Below are 19,707 nucleotides of genomic sequence, written 5' to 3' on the forward strand. Positions count from 1 at the left end.
TCCCTTCCACTTACCTTCCTATCCTTCCAATATGTAACCCTGAACATACAGCTCCCAACTACAACCATCTTTCAGCCACAATTCAGTGATGGCCACAACATCATACCTGACAATCTGTAAAGGTGCAACAAGATCATCCACCTTTTTTCCTTATACCTCCTATATTGAGATATAACAATGAGTACTGTATTTGCTACCCTTTTTGATTTGGCATCCCTGACGCACTGATATCCACCATGCTGGCTGCAATTTTGTCCTATCATCCGCCTGCCCACACACCATCTTTGCTTTTTTTTAAACCATCCATCTCATCCCTTATTCCAGTTGCCATCCCACTGTCAAATTAGTTTAAACCCTCCTCAATAACTAACAAACATGCCCACAAGAGTATTGGTCCCCTTTGGGTTCAGGTGCAACCAGTCCCTTTTGTACAGGTCACATCTCCCCCAGAAGAAATCCCCATGAACCAATAACCATAAGCCCTGCCTCCTGCACCAGCTTCTCAGCCACAATAAATCTGTCAATTCATCTTGTTTCTACCCTCATTGGTGCATGGCACAGTTAACAATCCAAAAATTACTATTCTGGAGGTCCTGCTTCTCAGCTTTCTGCCTAGCTCTCTAAATTCTCTCTTCAGGACCTCATTGCTTTTCCTTCCTGTTATTGGTACCAATATGTACCAAGATATCCGGCTGCTCTCTCTTCCTCTTCAAAATGCTGTGGACATAATCTGAGACCCTGGCACTTAGGAGGCAACCATCCATCTGGTGACCCACTCGCTTCCACAGAATCTCCTGTGGAATTCATATTTTCTCCCCCTTCTTAAAAAAAACTTTACTTGTTTGTTTCTAAGTTTCCCAATCATCTAGCTGCCCACAAATTCATATTATATTGTATTCTCTCTTTCGCTTTTATGCTTTGTCACCTAGTTGACTCACCCTCTCTTTAGAATACTACTTCTTTGGGAAGAATCATGTACCTTTCGAATTGCTCCCTGAAATTCAAGCCATTGCTGTTGTGCCAACATACCTGCTAGTGGCCCCTTCCAACCAACTTTGGCTAGCTCCTCACTCGTGCCTTTGTAATTCCCTTTACTCCAGTATAATACTGATACATCGAATCTTAGCTTCTCCTTCTCAACTTGCAGGATGAATTCTATCATACTATGATCACTGCCTCCTCAGGGTTCCTTTACCTTAAGTGCCCTAATCAAATGTGGCTCAATGTGCAACACCCAGTTCAGAACTACCTTTTCCAGAGTGGGCTCAACCTCAAGCTGCTCTAAAATACCATCTCATAGGCATTCTACAAATTTGTTCTCTTGGGATTTCAGCATCAACCTGCTTTTCTCAATACATACCCCGTGACTATCAAAGAATTACCCTTTTCACCCTCACTGCCACGTGTCACAGGCAGTTATACAGGGCCCTTTTAAGGTTCTGTTTTTTGGCTTTCTACCCAACTCCCTAAATTCTCTCTTTCACACATATTCTAATTCAAATTCTCGGTTGGACTAGTATCTGAATCATGATTAAAGGATGGCAAGCAGTGATTAAGGTTTTTTTAATTAAACTACACTCAGACCCTGCTTAACGCTGAGATGCAAATGCAGCGCGATGAAAATCAGCTCTATATGGGGTCATTATAACATTATGTCAATGGTCATGTGCCTAGTTTTTAAAAAATCAAAGCCGAAATACAGTATTTTATGTATACACAGTAATTCATGAACTAACAAACAGACAAATAAACCCAACCTGTATATCTATGGAGCAGCAGTGGAGGGAAGCGGGTGGTGGTTACATCTTGGGGGAGGGACCAGGCTATGGGTCCTCCTCTAACTTTGGCTTCTTCTTCAAGTAGGTGTTGAGATTTGACTGCCTTTTCTTAAGTTTCCTCTCATGATGCAGTTCTTGGTAGGAGGAAGTCATGTCGAGAACACCTCTTTGCCTTATTGCTTCACTTTCAGTCAGGGTCATTGTTGATGTGTCTGACTGTGGTGATGCCAGTGCTGAGGTTTTTTTGTTGGTGTTTCCTTTTCTCCATCCCTGTCCTCAGATTCACCCAGAATGCTTTGCTCTGCCAATTCTCAAAGCTCTTCATTATTAAGGCTCTCATCATGAGAATGCAGCAAATCTTCAACATCGCCATCATTAACACCCTCACGCTGTATCACTTGGAAGTTTCACATCCATGCTCATGTTCTTCCTAGATATCTTAGATATACTACCCTCACTGGAAGTTGCAGGCTGTTTTCCAGATATTATGGTTGAAAAAAAATGGAATAAATTGGCGAGGGAGCAAGAACGTTTACATATGGAGGTAAGGCAGAGCTAATATGTCAGTAGCTCACAGCGTATGTAAAGCACTCATTGACTGATTGAATGTTTTCTATAATGGCAACCACTCGAGAAGTTTTGAGTGTTGTTTAGAATGAATTTTTGTCATTTAAAAAAAAATTTCAATAAAGACCAGAATAACTGCATTGCAATGAATCAGCACTATGCAGGGTAGAGTTATGCGGTGTCTGAAAGAAATATATTCTATCTGCCACTTTTTTGCCCGTTCTCCTTATCTGTCTAAGTCCTTCTGCAGACCTCCTGCTTCCTCAACACTACCTATCCCTCCACCTAGCTTTGCATCATCCACAAACCTGCCCACAAAGCCATCCAGATCATTGACATATCATGAAAAATAGTGGTTCCAATACCCAACACCTGCGAACAGCACTAGTCATTGGCAGCAAGCTAAAAAAGGCCACGCTTATTCCCACTCTTTGCCTGTCAGTCAGCCTCTACTATAATACCATGGGCTCTTATTTTATATAGCAGCTGTATGTGCAGCACTTTGTCAAAGGCCTTCTGAAAATTGAAATAAACAATATCCAGTGACTCTCCTCTATAATGCCTGTTTTTCTTCAAAGAATTCCAACAGATTTTTCGGGTAAGATTTCCCCTTGAGAAGAACATGCTGACTTTAACCTATTTTATCATTTACCTCTAAGTACCCTGAAACCTCATCCTTAATAATTCAATTACCAACCAGTCAAGTCAGCTAATTGGCCTATAGCTTCCTGTCATTTGTCTCCCTCCCTTAAAGAGTGGAGTGACATTTGTAATTTTCCAGTGCCAAATGTGGAACTTTTCCAAAGCATTCAGAACCTTCCACACTGCCATGGGACATAAACCATATTCAAATATACAAAAGCTTTTACTTACAGCTGAGTCATTATATTCTTTTTATAACTGGAATGATTGAATATTAGGTTGTGATCACTTTATAACTCAGATCCTAGTATCCTAGATCCTAGTATTTGTTTTACTATCAAAAGGTAGAAAAAGGTTCAAATGCTCTTCCACAATGAAAGAATTCCACCATACAGAGAGAACAAAAAAACTGCCCTTTCATTCCAGTGGGCAGAAGGAACAAAACTTTACAAGCGTATTTCCAAAAAATAAATCACATCTGTACACACCAGTGTCTCCAGGTAAACCTTGGTCAACATACATCAGAAAGAGAGGTTTATGGTTGAGGTTCTTAAAATATTTCATTACATGAAGACAATTTTTTTGATTGATTTTTTTAAGACAATTGTCAGCTGTTTAGCTCCCTGATGTTGCCTGACCTGAACACTTCCACCATTTTGCTTTTTAAATTCAAAGATTTAATTTACACTTGCACTATTTTGTATTTGTATTAAAGATGAATTCACTGTGGAAAAATTATACATTCTAAGTTCACTGTGGTTATTTTACTAACGTTTACACCAAATGGCCTTGCTGGTGAGTGTGGGAAGCAACTAACAGAATCAATTAAGTAGCACATTCTGTAACAATCAACAGCTTCAGTTATAGACACAATACATTTCACATTTTGCATGCTTTCAAAACTGGACATGCTTTCGCAAAACAGGCTTACTTAACTTCGTTGAAAATGTCTTATAATATGTTACATGCATTTCACACCACAGGCAGACAGATTCTGCAAGATCTAATGAGCAAGATTTAAATAAAATGCATTAAAAGTGCTGCAAGTTTAAAGTTAACTGGGAACGTGGGAATACTTGTTATTAAGTCAAAGTGTACCTATAATGAAAGGTCATCAACTTTAAACCAACAATATTTTGTTTTCTTTGTCAAGTGATTAAATCAAAATCATAGTTAAATAGGATCCATTATTTATAAATTCACAAATGTAAAGGAATTTTTAAAAACAATATATTCAAGTTAAACCCATTTTGCTTGAATTGCTCCAGGGCTTATACTTTCCTATATTTAAAACATCTTCCAGTCCTCTGAAATGTTCCAAATTCTAGCCTCTTGCGTGCCTCCAATATCCCTTCAGTCTATACCAATTGCTCAGCTTGCATAAAATTTGTTTTCAAACACACACTTATCATTAAGTTTGTACATATGGTTTTCTTTGCATGAAATACTGGCAATTATTTGAAGAAGTAACAAAAGAAATTGATGAGGGTAGGGCAGTAGATGTGGTCTACATGGATTTTATCAAGGCACTTAACAAGGTCCCCCATGAGAGACTCATCCAGAAAGTCATGAGGCATGGGATCAGTGGAACCTTAGCAGTTTGGATAAAAATTTGACTTTACAGGAAGAAAGCAGAGGGTAGTAGTGGAAGGAAAGTATTCTGCCTGGAGGTCGGTCTCTAGTGGAGTGCCGCAAGGATCTGTCCTGGGACCCCTACTCTTTGTGATTTTTATAAATGACCTAGATGAAGAGGCGGATGGGTGAGTAAGTTTACGGATGACATTAAGATTGGAGGAGTTGTGGATGGAGCTATAGGTTGTCGAAGGTTACAAGAGGATATGACAGGACGCAGGGTTGGGCAGAAAAGTGGCAGATTGAATTCAATCCGGGTAAGTGTGAGGTGATGCATTTTGGAAGGACAAACCAGACCAGAAGGCTGAGTACAGGGTTAATGGTCGGTTACTTAAGAATGTGGATGAACAAAGGGACCTTGGAGTTCAAATCAATACATCCCTCAAGGTCGCTGCACAGGTTGATAGGGTAGTTAAGGCGGCCTATGGGATGCTAGGCTTCATTATTAGGGGGATTGAGTTCAAGAGTAGAGAGGTCATATTGCAACTCTACAAATCTCTGGTGAGACCACACTTAGGTCACCTCATTATAGGAAGGATGTGGAAGCTATGGAGAGGGTGCAGAGGAGATTTACCAGGATGTTGCCTGAATTGGAAAACAAGTCTTATGAGGCAAGGTTAGCAGAACTGGGACTTTTCTCTATGGAGTGAAGGAGGATGAGAGGGGACTTGATAGAGGTCTAGAAGATTATGAGAGGCATAGATAGGGTGGTTAGCCAGTACCTGTTTCCCAGGGAACAAATAGCAAACACCAGAGGGCATATGTACAAAGTTAAGGGAAGGAAGTTTATTAGGAGAGACATCGGGATAAGTTTTGTTTTAAAAACAGAGGTCTGTGGGTGCCTGGAATGACTTGCCAGGGACGGTGGTGGAAGCCAAAACATTAGAGGTATTTAAGAGCCTGTCAGATAGGCACATGGATAAAAGAAAAATAGAGGGTTACAGGATTGTGTGGGTTCAGTACTTTTTTTTAAAGGAATACATGGGTCGGCACAACATCGAGAGCCGAAGGACCTGTAGTATTCTAGTGTCCAGTGAAAATATAGCAAGAGCCTAAAAACAGATAAAAGTTAGGGCAGAGCAGCAAACCACCATCTTTCCACCACTGGCTCTGTGTTGATGACTGATCCTATGTTAGTGACAGGGGAATACAAAGGATTAGATTTCATTGCCTGGGAACAGGCTGTTGAGGCACAACCTCAAGGAGATCAAAATCATTCAGTCAAAACTGAAAGATCTCTCATTCCAGAAGGCTGAAAGAAGTTACACTTCATCTAGGAGTCACTCAATAGTATAGAGTTTTTGGCATCCCCAGCACAAATTGGCAAAAAGACGACATTTACTTCTAAAATATTAACTATGCAATTAATGTAAATATATTAATCATACTTTAATGGCAATTAACTGCTGGCCCTAATCTTTTACAAATCAGCAAAATCTGAGATGCATTTTCATTCAAGTAAATTTAAGAAATTAGATTTTTTAGGTGGTTTACTTTGAACCAGATGGAACCCCCTGTGAAAGGAGTATTTCACAGAGACTAAGACATATTAATTGGTGGACAGAACAGTGTCCTGAGCTCAGGACTTCCAGCATGCCCACATACCAAATCCAAGTACACACTTCATAGGAATACAGAATTTTTTTAATACATTAATGTGATTGCAATGTGTTAATTTTGATTCTTATTGAATTACCCTTCACATGAATCTTACCCATTGACATTAACCTCCAATCTCAATTGGTCCCAAAAGGGAAACCTAACGCAGGAAAGGCAGAGGATAAGGGCATTATTTTTTTTAAGAAAACAATGCTTTGGCAATTTACAGCACAAAATTCTCTCATGTCAAAACAAACACATCACAATGTCTAATCATCCACAAGATCCTTGCATTTTGTACATCAGCCAAATATATCCTAAACTGTACACACCCAACATTTTGAACTAGAGAAAATGCATCTTACCTGCATATATTAGCTTTTGCCCAGCAGCTGGGAAAGCATCACTTCCCTTCTCTGCTTCAATTTTCTCTTTGAGTGCCTTTACCTGAAGGATAAATAGAAAAGGTGGTAAGAACACACACAAAATGCTGGTGGAACACAGCAGGCCAGGCAGCATCTATAAGGAAAAGCACCATCTTACCAAAGGTGGTAAGAAGATCACTATGCAAGTTCCTTGCCGTTATTAACCAATTTCAATGTGCATTTATTTACAAAACCAAAACCAAAGACCTATCACAATTTACTTTGGGCCTTTCGCCATCAATTCAGATGTCATCTTAGAAAATTCAAGTTGCTTACTTTTCAGAATGGATACAACATTGGCATGAACAATCACAACTATTTAGACTAACATGCACTTGAAACAATGATTTAATCAGCCAGCAATATTCTACATAATACATCTTTCTGCCTGCACTATTGACAGTTCAGCCTCATTTACAGGATAAAACAACTGCACATTCACAATTTCAAAGCCTCAGGATAAATTTGGAAACACGATGCATGATTACATTTCGCTAACTTAACTCACCTCTGAATTTAATTGACCTACCACCAAGCATTTAGAGAAGGGGTCCCCAACCTGGGGTCACAGATTGCTGCATTAATGGTAAGGGTCCATGCCATAAAGTTAGGAACCCATTAGTTGGAGCATGGTTCCCAAACTTTTTTGGATTACTGCCCCTTGGCTCCCAGACCACATCTCCAGCATTCATCTCCCTTTCTAGCCATTACATAAAGACTATAAAGAACTTTGGTTTACGATGCACAATGAAAGAAAGAATTGTCAATTCAGAGCAGTGACAAATAATTGCAAAAAAATTATCAAATCAATTTAAAGCTACAAAATGTCTTTAATTTCAGTAAAAAAATGCAACAATTTTACAGTGTACATTAGTAGTCCAACTATTCACTACTTCATTGCTTTTTCATCTTTCAATGAGATGGATGGGCTTGTTGCAGTGATATCAGTTTCTCAACATCAGTCTGAATGTCACTCAGGAGTCTTAGATCTCCACATTGAGTAATTTGCTACCTGCTTTCAAAGAAGTTGGGTGACTGCATTGAAACCATGCTCCACTAAATATGATGTTGGAAAGGCTTGATAAAGAACAGCCTGACCTTTTTGTTTTTACAGTGCAAGACAGTACTTAAAGAGTTTTTTTCTGCAACCAAAACGTCTCGATATGATTTTTTTTTTAAACTTCAGCTTCAGCTCAAAATCATTTTTAATCAGATCATTTCTTCCTCCATTTTTCCTGTTAATTCGTCAGTACTTGGGAGTACTGTGCTCAGTTCTGGTCGCCTCACTACAGGAAGGAGGTGGAAGCCATAGAAAGCGTGCAGAGGAGATTTACAAGGATGTTGCCTGGATTGGGGAGCATGCCTTATGAGAATAGGTTGAGTGAACTTGGCCTTTTCTCCTTGTAGCAACGGAGGATGAGAGGTGACCTGATAGAGGTGTATAAGATGTTGAGAGGCATTGATCATGTGGGCAGTCCAAGGCTTTTTTCCCCAGGGCTGAAATGGTTGCCTCAAGAGGACACAGGTTTAAGGTGCTTGGAAGTAGGTACAGAGGAGACGTACTCAGAGAGTGGTGAGTGCATGGAATGGGCTGCCGGCAACGGTGGTGGAGGCGGATACGATAGGGTCTTTTTAAGAGACTTTTGGATAGGTACATGGAGCTCAGAAAAATAGAGAGCTACAGGTAAGCTTAGTAATTTCTAGGGTGGGACATGTTCTGCTCAACTTTGTGGGCCAAAAGGCCTGTATTGTGCTGTAGGTTTTCTCCTTTTCTATGACCGCTAGAAAATGAGGCAGGAGAAATAAGAACGGGGACAAGGAGATGTCTAATAAACTAAATATTTTGCATCAGTCTTCACTGTGGAGGGCACTAGCAGTATGCCTGATGTTGTAGTGTATGAAGGAAGAGAAGTGGGTGCAGTTACTATTACAAGAGAGAAAGTACTCAAAAAGCTGAAAAGCTGAAAGGATCTCATTGAAATTTTTCAAATGTTGAAAAGCCAGACAGAGCAGATGAGGAAAGGATTTTTCCCATGGTGTGAGAGTGTAGGACAAGAGGGCACAGCCTCAGGATAGAGGGGCGCCCTTTCAAAACAGAGATGTAGAGAAATTTCTTTAGCCAAAAGATGGTGAATTTGTGGTATTTGTTGTCAACTGCAGCTGTGGAGGCCAGGTCACTGGGCAGAGATTGATAGGTTCTTGATTGGACATGGTATAAAAGGTTATGGGGAGAAGTCTAGGAATTGGGGTTGAGCAGGAGAAGAGAAAAAAGGATCATCCATGATTGAATGGCAGAGCAGACTTGATGGGCCACACGGCCTAATTCTGCTCCTGTGTCTTATGGTCTTATGATGTAGCTAAGATGAGCTAGAAAGACAGAAAGTACACCTTGGTTTGTATATTTGCTCTGCGCTTTCCCACTTCTATGGCGAATCAGACTGCAGAAGGTCTGGTAGGCATAGTGATTATGTTACTCAATTTGTTCTGGACCTAGACACAGGATCATATCCTTCCATTGTAAACGGGGAAATGTATTTCAAGGAATTCAGGAAAAAATTGCTGGAGACTCATGAGCCAGTCCTCATTAAGGGATCAAAGGTGGAGAGAGTCGGCAACAGAGATCAAGAAAGGGGAGAGAGGTGTCAGAGATGGACCAAGTGAACTTAAGGGCAGGGTGATTCAAATAATGCAACACCAGAGAAGCTTCCAGAGCTTTCTAGAGTACAAAGGACTGTATCCACTAGGGGACACATTGAAAAACCGTATATACTTACTGTAGCCATTAGGAAACATACAAAACAGATTTATAAATAGTTATAAAAAATACAAATAGACAATTAATTGTTAAGCTACAAAGAAAATAGCAAATAGTCTAATCAAACAGCATGGAGGCACCTTCACCAACACCCACAGCCCCCAATGATACTACGATTTTATTCTCTGAAGCCAACATGAGAGCACCCTTCAAGAGGGTGAATGCACAGAAAGCATTGGTCCAGATGGTTTACCTAGCCGAGTACTAATCAACTAGTTGAAGTGTTTCTAAAAAGCAAACACGAGGAAATCTGCAGATGCTGGAAATTCAAGCCACACACACAAAATGCTGGTGGAACACAGCAGGCCAGGGTGCATCTATAGGGTGATGTTTGTGATGTTGGAAAGCCTTGATAAAGAACAGCCTGACCTTTTAGTTTTTACAGTGCAAGACAGTACTTAAGAGTTTTTTTCTGCAACCAAAACGTCTCGATATGATTTTTTTTAAACTTCAGCTTCAGCTCAAAATCATTTTTAATCAGATCATTTCTTCCTCCATTTTTCCTGTTAATTCGTCAGTACTTGGGGGTACTGTGCTTAGTTCTGGTCGCCTCACTACAGGAAGGAGGTGGAAGCCATAGAAAGCGTGCAGAGGAGATTTACAAGGATGTTGCCTGGATTGGGGAGCATGCCTTATGAGAATAGGTTGAGTGAACTTGGCCTTTTCTCCTTGTAGCAACGGAGGATGAGAGGTGACCTGATAGAGGTGCATAAGATGATGAGAGGCATTGATCGTCCGGGTAGTCAGAGGCTTTTTCCCAGGGCTGAAATGGTTGCCTCAAGAGGACACAGGTTTAAGGTGCAGGGGAGTAGGTACAGAGGGAGGGGTCAGGGGTAAGTTTTTTTTACTCAGAGTGGTGAGTGCGTGGAATGGGCTGCCGGCAACGGTGGTGGAGGCGGATACGATAGGGTTTTTAGGAGACTTTTAGATAGCTACATGGAGCTTAGTAAAATAGAGGGCTATAGATAAGCCTAGTAACAACTTCTAAGGTAGGGACATGTTCGGCACAACTTTTGTTTCTATCATTACAAGCACACAGGAATGGATTTGTTACCCAACCTCGAATTTGGCTCGAGAGAAAATCCTAGAATCTCTGACACGTCTTTACGCAACTCACCCAGCTGGGCACAGTATACTTGATGATAAACTGGTATTCTTTCCTTCTCTTCCAACTCAGAAAGACTTGGAAATTGAAAAAGGTTGCAACAGTCAATAGTGGACTTTAGTAGGAGTAACCTGGACAGAAATGAGGAGAAGACTGATTCTGACTTTGATTCACAGCATTTCCTTGCAATTGAAGATTGATTTCATTATACTTTGCAAATAATTCTGACAAATAAGCAATGTCATGCCTAAAATTTCTGTGTTGATTACTAAATGATTTAAGTCTTTGAAGAATCTTTATCAGTTTCAAAAAGCACATGAAAGCAACGCAGGCAGCTTCCTGTTGAGAGCCATCTGACTTCAGTGTGCACTAGCATTCAAACTATTCATCATTCTCCATACAAAGCTCTTGAAATAGTTGAGAATTGAGAGCATGTGGATTGATTTTATTTACCATTGTGGTAACAGTAATGACTTGCACAACCAATCACTCAGGTTTTTTGTAACAAGACATTGTCTGTGAACTATACAGTGAATGGTAAACATGTTAGGTAAAGCATTTTTTCAGGAAGTAATAACCCCACAGTGGTATTCTGTCATTGATGGTGCCTCATCTATGCACAAGCAAGAATGTAGGTAAGCAAAATGTCCTTCTTCCAAGAACAACTCTTAAACCATGCTTTTATCTTTTAAGAGCCAAACATAACCAAGAAGCAAAGATTCTATACCTGGAAGAGTTGACTTATCCAAATGCAGAGCAAATTCTGCTGTCCTAAGTATGCTGCACAATGTGTCTTCCATGTTCTCAGACATTTCATTTGTCTTTAAAGATCTCAATGAAAACACCAGCTAGTTGATCAGCACAGGTCTTTAATACCTGGCCGAAAGTTCACCCTCCTGAAGGCTATTTGCATATCAGCTTCAGAGACTGAAACCATGGGATCATTAGGGGGTGTGAGAGTTCATGATAGTTACTCCATATTTTGACAGTCAAAGCGAACATACGAGGCATTGAGGTCATCTGGAAGCAAAGCCCCACTGTCTCCTATGTCGCATAGGTGAAAGTATTCAAGAGCTGCCTCAACTATCAAACATCATTCGCTGATTCAAATTCCGGGAGAATTACCACTTCGCCCAGAGATGGCTTTCCGGAGATTGTAACTGGACCTTTTGTAATTTTCTTGGTCACTAGACTTGAATGCCTGTGGTCTGGCTCTCAGCAGATTTTGGATCTGATGGTTCATCCAGTGCTTCTGATTAGTGAAGTATCTGAATGATTTTGTGGGAGCACACTTGCCTACAGCTGTTTTACTAGAGTCTGTTACAATGATAGCATATTCATTCAGAACTCTAGATGAGTCTTGAACACGGCCCAGACCACTGACTCAAAGCACTGACAGCTGCTTCCCTGTCCCCCACGATCACCTCTTTGCTGTTCTAACCACTAGAGGCTTGTTCTTTAGCCTCTGCCTGTATGCAGGTCTGAGATGGACAACCAAGTGATCCAATTTGCTGGAAGACAGCCTAGTCATGGAACAGTAGGCATCCTTAGTACGCTGGTATGTTGGGACCTCTGCTGCTATATGCCCATGTAATTGGGCAGGAGTTTCTTCAAACAAGCTTGGTTGAAGTCTCCGACTATGATTTGAAATGCATTGAGATGGGTTACTTCTTGTTTGGAGATGACATCAGGTGAGCGCTTGATCATAGCTAGCTGCTGGTGGTAAAGATCATGAATGAGAACTCACTAGGTGAATAGAAACAGTTTAAATAAACTAGATGAATAAAAAATGTGCAAGGCTGTAGTAGAGATTATTGTGAACACTTCTGGACTCTTGGCAGCTGCATCTACTACTACCAAGAAATTTGTGCCCATGAATGGTCTGGCAAAATCCACACAAATCCTCTGCCAGGGCAATGCAGGGCATTCCCAGGGGTGGAGAGGCACTCCTCTTGGCAAATTCTGGATGTGGTGGCATCTTGAACAGTGCATGGTGAACTGCTCAATCTGTTGATCCATTCTGGGGCACCAAGCAAAGTTTTAAGCCAACACCTTCATTTTAACCACTCTTAGCTGACCAGCATGTAACTCCAGCACCTTAGGTCTCAGCTTGGAGGTACAACTCTCAATCGTCACACAAGGCAAACTCCATCAAGGGCAAGTTCATCCCAGCACTGATAAAAATGGGGAAATCGGAGTTTCTGATGCACATTGCAGCCATTTTTGGTGGCTATCTAGACCTGAGACAATATGCAATCTTTTCTTGTTTCCTTTTGGATCATCTCTACTGTAACAAGGAGAATTCAGATATGTGGGGAGAATAAGTCAAGGGAAGTGTCCTATTTTGTAAACTTTTTCTTTATTTTCTTTTCCAAGGGCAAACAGGACAATCCATCAGCAAATCCATGTACAGTTGTCCCTTAGCAATTACGTCCACTAAGAAACAGAGCCCATCTCTACAGTCATTCTTCTGCTGTTAGTGGAACACCCTTCTATGGTTGGAAATAGATACTAGTGGCCAGTAATAAGGATAAGTATTGGCTGAAACCATTTTTAACCCCAAATCAGACTCAAGGCCTCTGATAATCTGCGCACAATCTTTCTCTGCAGCAGTAAAGGAATGTGACTACAGCAGGTAATGCTTGTTTTATAGAATTCACACTTCTTGTGTCATGCAACAAGTCCATAACCTTCTAATTTTTTAACATGGCCCTGAGATTTTTGAAATGTTCCTTGTTATCTTTACCTGTAAAAATGATGTCTATAAGCTTTCTGTCAGGTGCAGATACTACTTCAAAAATAAGCCTATTATAGCAATAAACTCTTTTGTGAGTGTTTATGGTGAGAAATAATTTGGATTCTTCTTCCATCTCCATCTGTAGGTAGGCTTCAGCTAAATTCACGTTGTTTTAAGTGTTTCCCTCCAGAAAGGTTTGCAAAGATTTTCTCTATCTTAGGCAGAGTATTAATCTACTTTCAGTATCAGGTGGTTGTGACCTTAAAATTGCCACTGATCCTGACAGACCCATTCTCCTTGGTAACTGAAACCAGTGGCATTGCCCATGGGCTCCCCTCAACCTTGGAAAGAATTCCTTCAGCCTCCATGTGACCCACCTCACTGATTACTTTAAAACCAGACAGGATGGTACATAAAACTAGACAGGTTTTGCAAAGCTTGGGTGTGGCATTAACAGTGTTATTTAACAATATTTCACCCTTGATATGTTTGAGTTTACCAATGCCATTCTTGAACACTGCAGTGGCATCATCAGCACTTTTCTTAATTCACTTTCAGTTCACTATTACTGAGGGTATGGCATGAAAATGATTGATGGATCGCCAATCAAGTTACAGTTGCCTCAGCCAATCATGTCCCCACATTACTGAACCTTGTTTCTACCACATACAAGCCCGATGTGGTTTGTTGGTTGTTCTATTTCACTGTTACAAATGTTATTCTCACAGGAGTTATCTTTTCTCCGGTATGAATTTTAGTTGGATATCTGCAACTTCAGTTCAGTATCTTTGAAATGCCATTCAAACTCACTTTGGGGGATGAATGAAAGAGCCAAGTCAGTGTCAAATTCCATATTAATTAATTTGCCATTCATTTCTGTAAGCCACATTGCTTGTTTCAAGTCATCTCGCTGCGCTTCAACAGGTCGATAGATGTTGAGGGTTTGTTTTAAAAATACCTCATTGCTACTGTTATTTTGTAACTCCAAAACATTAAAATAATTCAAAGGAAAACAAGAGAGCTACTTTTAGCTACTTTAAGGCAGCACATATCACATGGCAGGGTGATGACATATGTAATTCACTTACTTTTACATGTAACCCATTATGAATTATCCACACAAGAATGCTTGATCAAAATATATCTACAAGATTACTGAAATATTAAACACAATAATCATTTAAAATAAACAACATACACAAAATGCTGGTGGAACGCAGCAGGCCAGGCAGCATTCTGTGTGTGTTGCTTGAATTTCCAGCATCTGCAGATTTCCTGGTGTTTGCTCTTTAAATTCTACTGCGAAGCCTCTGCCAGTGATGTCTATTATTCTGTCTTAATGATTGCAGTTTGTAGGTCAGGAATCTGAGGATCAAGTTGGGGGAATGTTGACTCCCTGTATCTGGAGTCTGGTGATAAGTTTGCTTGAAATTATAGTAGAGCTGTAGTTAATTTTTTACGAAGTCTAACATAGATTGTTTTATTGTCCTGATGCTCCAGAGATGAGTATAGGGCCAGGGAGACGAGTCCACCATAGGTCTGTTTCAGGAGTAGGTAAATTGGGTCAAAGTTGTCTGGGAGACCGAAGTTAATGCAATGACCAATCTAAAAAGCACTTCATGACGGTAGATATCAGAGCCACTGGGCATTCGTCATTAAGCCATGTTATCTTGTCTTTTCTTAGGTACAGGAATGATAGTGGTCCTCTTAAAGCAGGAGGGAACCACAGATTGAATCAGGGAGAAGTTACAAAAGTTTACCAGCTGATCAGCATAAGAGCTCAAGACACAGTCAAGCCACATATTTTCCACGGATGCACTCTCCAGAAGGCTAATCTTACGCCTGCAATGGTATGCCAAAAGCAGCAAGGATGTAGGATATCAATGTCCATCAAGCAAGCACTACACTGCCAACCATGGAATATAGTTATCAATCTGGATCTGCAGCAATCAAAGCATACAGGATAAACTTGATTTTGCCCTTGCTAACCTATCTGTTGCTTCCATCCATGACAGCAGTCATTTATTTATTTATTTTGTTTTATTTAGAGGTACAGTATGGAACAAGCCCTTCTGGCCCTACGAGCTACCGTACCCAACGACCCTGCTACTTAACCCTAGCCTAATCACAGGACAGTTTATAATCACCAATTAACCTACTACCCAGTACATCTTTGGAATGTGGGAGGAAACTGGAGCACCCAGAGGAAGCCCACACCCTCACAGGAAAGAGGAGCAATCTTACAGGCAGTGCCTGAATGAAACACCCATGTCCCGAGCTGTAATCGCATCACACTAACTGCTACACTACCATAGCCCCCTAGAAGTCGGGTCTTGTAGGGAGTGACTTTGATGTGAAATTCTCACTTCACACAGAGGACATCCCCTATTGTGACTCAAGAACACAACAGACAGCTCAATGTTAGGCATACACCAGGACCAGCAAGAGACCAGGTTAAAATATCTCCAAGTGCTGAGCAGAATGCAGGTCTGCTTTGTCCTGAGATCGTAACCGTGACAGAAACATTCTGGCCAATAAAATTCGTTGAAATATTTTAAAAAAAATCAGACAGCAGTGGCACAGCAAGGGTCAAACAAGATCCCAGCTGTTACACTTATGCTTCAAAATTATCTGACTCTCCAATTACTAGAGTTACAACAACATGGAAGCTTGCCAGGTCTGTCAAGTTCACAAGAAGTGGCTCTAGCTGATTCACACCCAGTCTACTCTGAATAATCCAAATGATGGAATTTGTCTATGACAATGCTCTCTGTCAATGCTATTCAGCTTGTTGGATCATCATGGACCAAAAACTGAAGATAATGGACAACGGAAAAATATTTCTATGGCTGAAGTCCTTCCTCACAAAGCAAATGCTTTTCTTATCTACGAGTTCCACATCCGCGAATTCAACCAACCGAGAATCGCGAAAACCTGGAAGTGCTCTTCCAGCACTTGTTGTTCGAGCACTTAGACTTTTTTGTCTTGTCATTATTCCCTCAACAATGCAGTATAACTATTTTACATAGCATTTACATTGTATTAGGTATTATAAGTAATCTAGAGATGATTTAAAGTATACGAGAGGATGTGTGTGGGTTATCATGGATTGGGATCGATAAAAATCAGAAGTTCTCTTAAGTCGGAACAGGTACATCCAGTATTATTTAGCGTCAAGCGTTGTCTTAGTACATAGTATATGTTTTACCTTTCTATGCATATAAAACACTTAAGAACATATGTTTCAGCGCCGGGCTGAACCCAGTTCGATCCAGTGACTGACCTCTCCCGAGCGCGCTCTCCATCCATGCATGCCAGGTTGATGTAGAGGATCAAAAACTCAAAACCCCAAAACCCATAATTAAACTACTGCGTTGCTTAGTAATAATTGTAGCTTTCATCGGGGCAGGGCCTTTCTCACTTTATCCTTGAAAATTGTTCCAATCATTGACCAACGTAGCCTAACGCTTTTACAATGACCGATGGCGTTTCACTGATCACTTTATTTCCACTTTATTTTCAATCGTGATTATTTTCATGAAAAGAAACACTGTGGATTCAGAGCTCCGCCACTGGGTCCTAATGTCGACTGCACTGAGACAGGTTGAATAAGGGACTTGAGCATCCATGTTTTTTGGTATCCGCGAGGGACCAATCCCTCACAGATAAGGAGGGCCGACTGCAGTTGTTACAAGTCATTCATCTCAACTCCAGGATATCAATGCTTGAGTTTCTCATAGCAGTATCTCAAGCCTAACCATCTTCAATTGCTATGACTAATCTTCCTTCTATTATGAGAGAGGAATATTTGCTGAAAATTACACAATGTTGAATTACATTCCAACTCCTTAACAAATGACAAAGTCCATGCTTGCATGCAGGAAGACCAAAGTAGACAACATCTGGTTCAAGTAACATTAGCTTGTGTTAACATCAATGGCACACTTCACTTTACATTTTGGTGTGCATGATAAATAAATGACGGAAACACAAGCTACCACAGAAATGCCAGACAGCAACACCAGAAACTCAAATGACATCCACATAAATACTGTAGCTACAAGAGCATAGTAAGTGCCTAACCTGCTAGCATCCAAATGCTTTCTGCCATCTACAAGGTATATCAGCAGTATAATGGAATACTTTCCACTTGCCAAGAGTAGTTTTAACATCTCTCAAAAAGCTTGACATCATGCAGAACACTCCACATATTAACCATCATAAACATTCATGCCATGACTGGGCACAGTAATTGTACTGTGTATCATCTACAAAGCGTTTTGCAGTTACCCACCTAACCTACTCCAACAGCAACTTCCAAACTCTACCACCTAGGAAGAAGCAGACAGCTGGCAAATGGGAACGCCACAAACTGTATGTTTCTAGTCACACAACCCTGACTTAGGAGTACAATGCTAGCCTTTCAGCAGTTTGATCTTAATCCTGGGACTGCTTACCCATTGGCACTATGGGAGTAACTGCATCAGAAGGACTGTAGTGGCTTATTGGCTATTTTTAAGGGCAATTAAAGACAGCCTGCCAGCCCACATGCAAGAGGACAGACAGACAACCATCAGATTCTGGAATTAAATAAATATCAAACTAATTACACAATTTTATTCTTCAGTAGACTCATTTTGTTGTTCCTACTGATCCAGTAAGATCTAATAAAATTTCACTAGGAGCCAACCACACCTTTAAACTAGTGTAACGTTATTACCCAATTTGTTAAACAATTCCTTGGTAAAAGGTTAGCTTTAGAAGGCAGTTTTAGTTTTCCTACTGGCTTAAATTCAATATATGGGCTCTACAGCTGGTATTTCATACCACCCAACATAATTTGCATACCACCATGCTACTTTTCAAATCAATGCAATGGCTCTTTGCTTTCGATGTCCTGACTCAACATAATCTGCAACAAAACTGACCACTGAAAATGCAAAATTATTCTACATCTGTATGGACAAGATGAGACTGTATAGTCTATGTTAAAAATATTCCCAATCGCAACCACAGAATGACAAAGTTTAAAAGGGTAAGCCAATCATATGTAGGATGTGATTTATTTTTCTGTAATATATGTATAGGAGATTATAGCACTATTTAAACGAAGTTCAGGTAGCAAGTCCCTGTTGTATGATTTAATAATGCCAGCCTCCAACTATAGCAATACATGAAAAGCCTTGACCAGAAAAGCACTAACACTATACTCACTGCGCTCCTGTCTCTACCCTTCCTGCTGCAGAATTCCAGACATATACGGATCACATCTCATGAATACTTCTATCATGACTAGACAGCCTACCATAAAAAAAAAGATCTGTCATTTATGACAAATCTGAAGCACCAGGGAAAGCAGCTGCAGTGGGATCACTATGACACCAATTGATCCTCAGTTTGTTTGTTACTACACAGCAATTCCTACTTAGCTGGACTGAAAGCATGCTGTCTTCCATCCTATTCAACAAATACAAAAGCTCCTCGTTACTGGTATTTTGATAAAGGCAACCTTAGCTCCCCTTAAAATACTAACAGTTTGAATACCAAGCCAGCATCAGCAGAAAATTCAAATACAGAGGAATCAAATCAGTACACTTATGTCCTCACCTATCTATACTTATTTTGAAAGTAACATGGATTCAAGTAATGCAAAACCAATTTAATCTCCATGCAATCCAAGTATGCCAAGCCCAAAAGTACCACACAGTTACTGTTCCATCCATGTTCTGCACAGGTTCTTCCCAACATAATGGGTTTAATTCATTAACTCAAAAATAAAAACAAACTGACTTGGTGAGTGAGCCTGCTCAGAAATCCCAGCTCTGCTTCATTAGGTTATGGTTCTGAGAGGGGATGAGGTGGTGTGCAACATTAACACTTTCCCACCCAGTAGAAGATAGCTGCAGCCCTGCGGCATCCAGTAAATCCATCCCGCCAATCTCCCAAATGCCTGTTTGCATGTACAAGCAGAGTACCAGTGTATGGGGAGAACTATACACTGTACAAGTGCAACTTGCAAAACACTTCTCTGCGGACATCTGCTAAAGGGGCACTATTAGTTTTAATTATAATTATCATTTCAGTGATGATACCTTATGTCTTTCTGTACTACTTAATTTCCAATTCCACTCCCCCACAAGATCTTCTGTTCTCAAGATCAAACAAATCACAAAGAATGCCGAAAGGCCTTGATAGAGTGGATGTGGAGAGGATGTTTCCTATGGAGGGAGTGTCTAAGCCCAGAGGACACAGCCTCAAAATCCTTTTAGAACAGTTAGCCCTGCTTCAATCATTCCTTAACTTCCTGTGTTTCTAACAATTAAACATGCAGAGTTAATCGTAAGTTATTGCACAATCACAGAACACCCAACCCAAAGAACCTTGCTCAACACAAAGCAAAGCAACCA

General features: G+C 40.5%; 1 protein-coding gene across 2 annotated transcripts in view; it reads right to left on the reverse strand.

Annotated features, from left to right (window-relative positions):
- The window catches only part of LOC132406281 (UV excision repair protein RAD23 homolog B-like), a 97,957-nt gene that overhangs the window by 64,099 nt on the left and 14,151 nt on the right, over window positions 1-19,707 (reverse strand). For both annotated transcript variants that reach the window (XM_059991706.1, XM_059991705.1), the window contains exon 2: window positions 6,584-6,665. In XM_059991706.1, the coding sequence (XP_059847689.1) occupies window positions 6,584-6,665 (82 nt within the window). The remainder of the gene's footprint in view (window positions 1-6,583; window positions 6,666-19,707) is intronic.

This window comes from Hypanus sabinus, chromosome 16 (genome assembly GCF_030144855.1).
Source record: "Hypanus sabinus isolate sHypSab1 chromosome 16, sHypSab1.hap1, whole genome shotgun sequence".
Taxonomy (NCBI): Eukaryota; Metazoa; Chordata; class Chondrichthyes; order Myliobatiformes; family Dasyatidae; genus Hypanus; species Hypanus sabinus.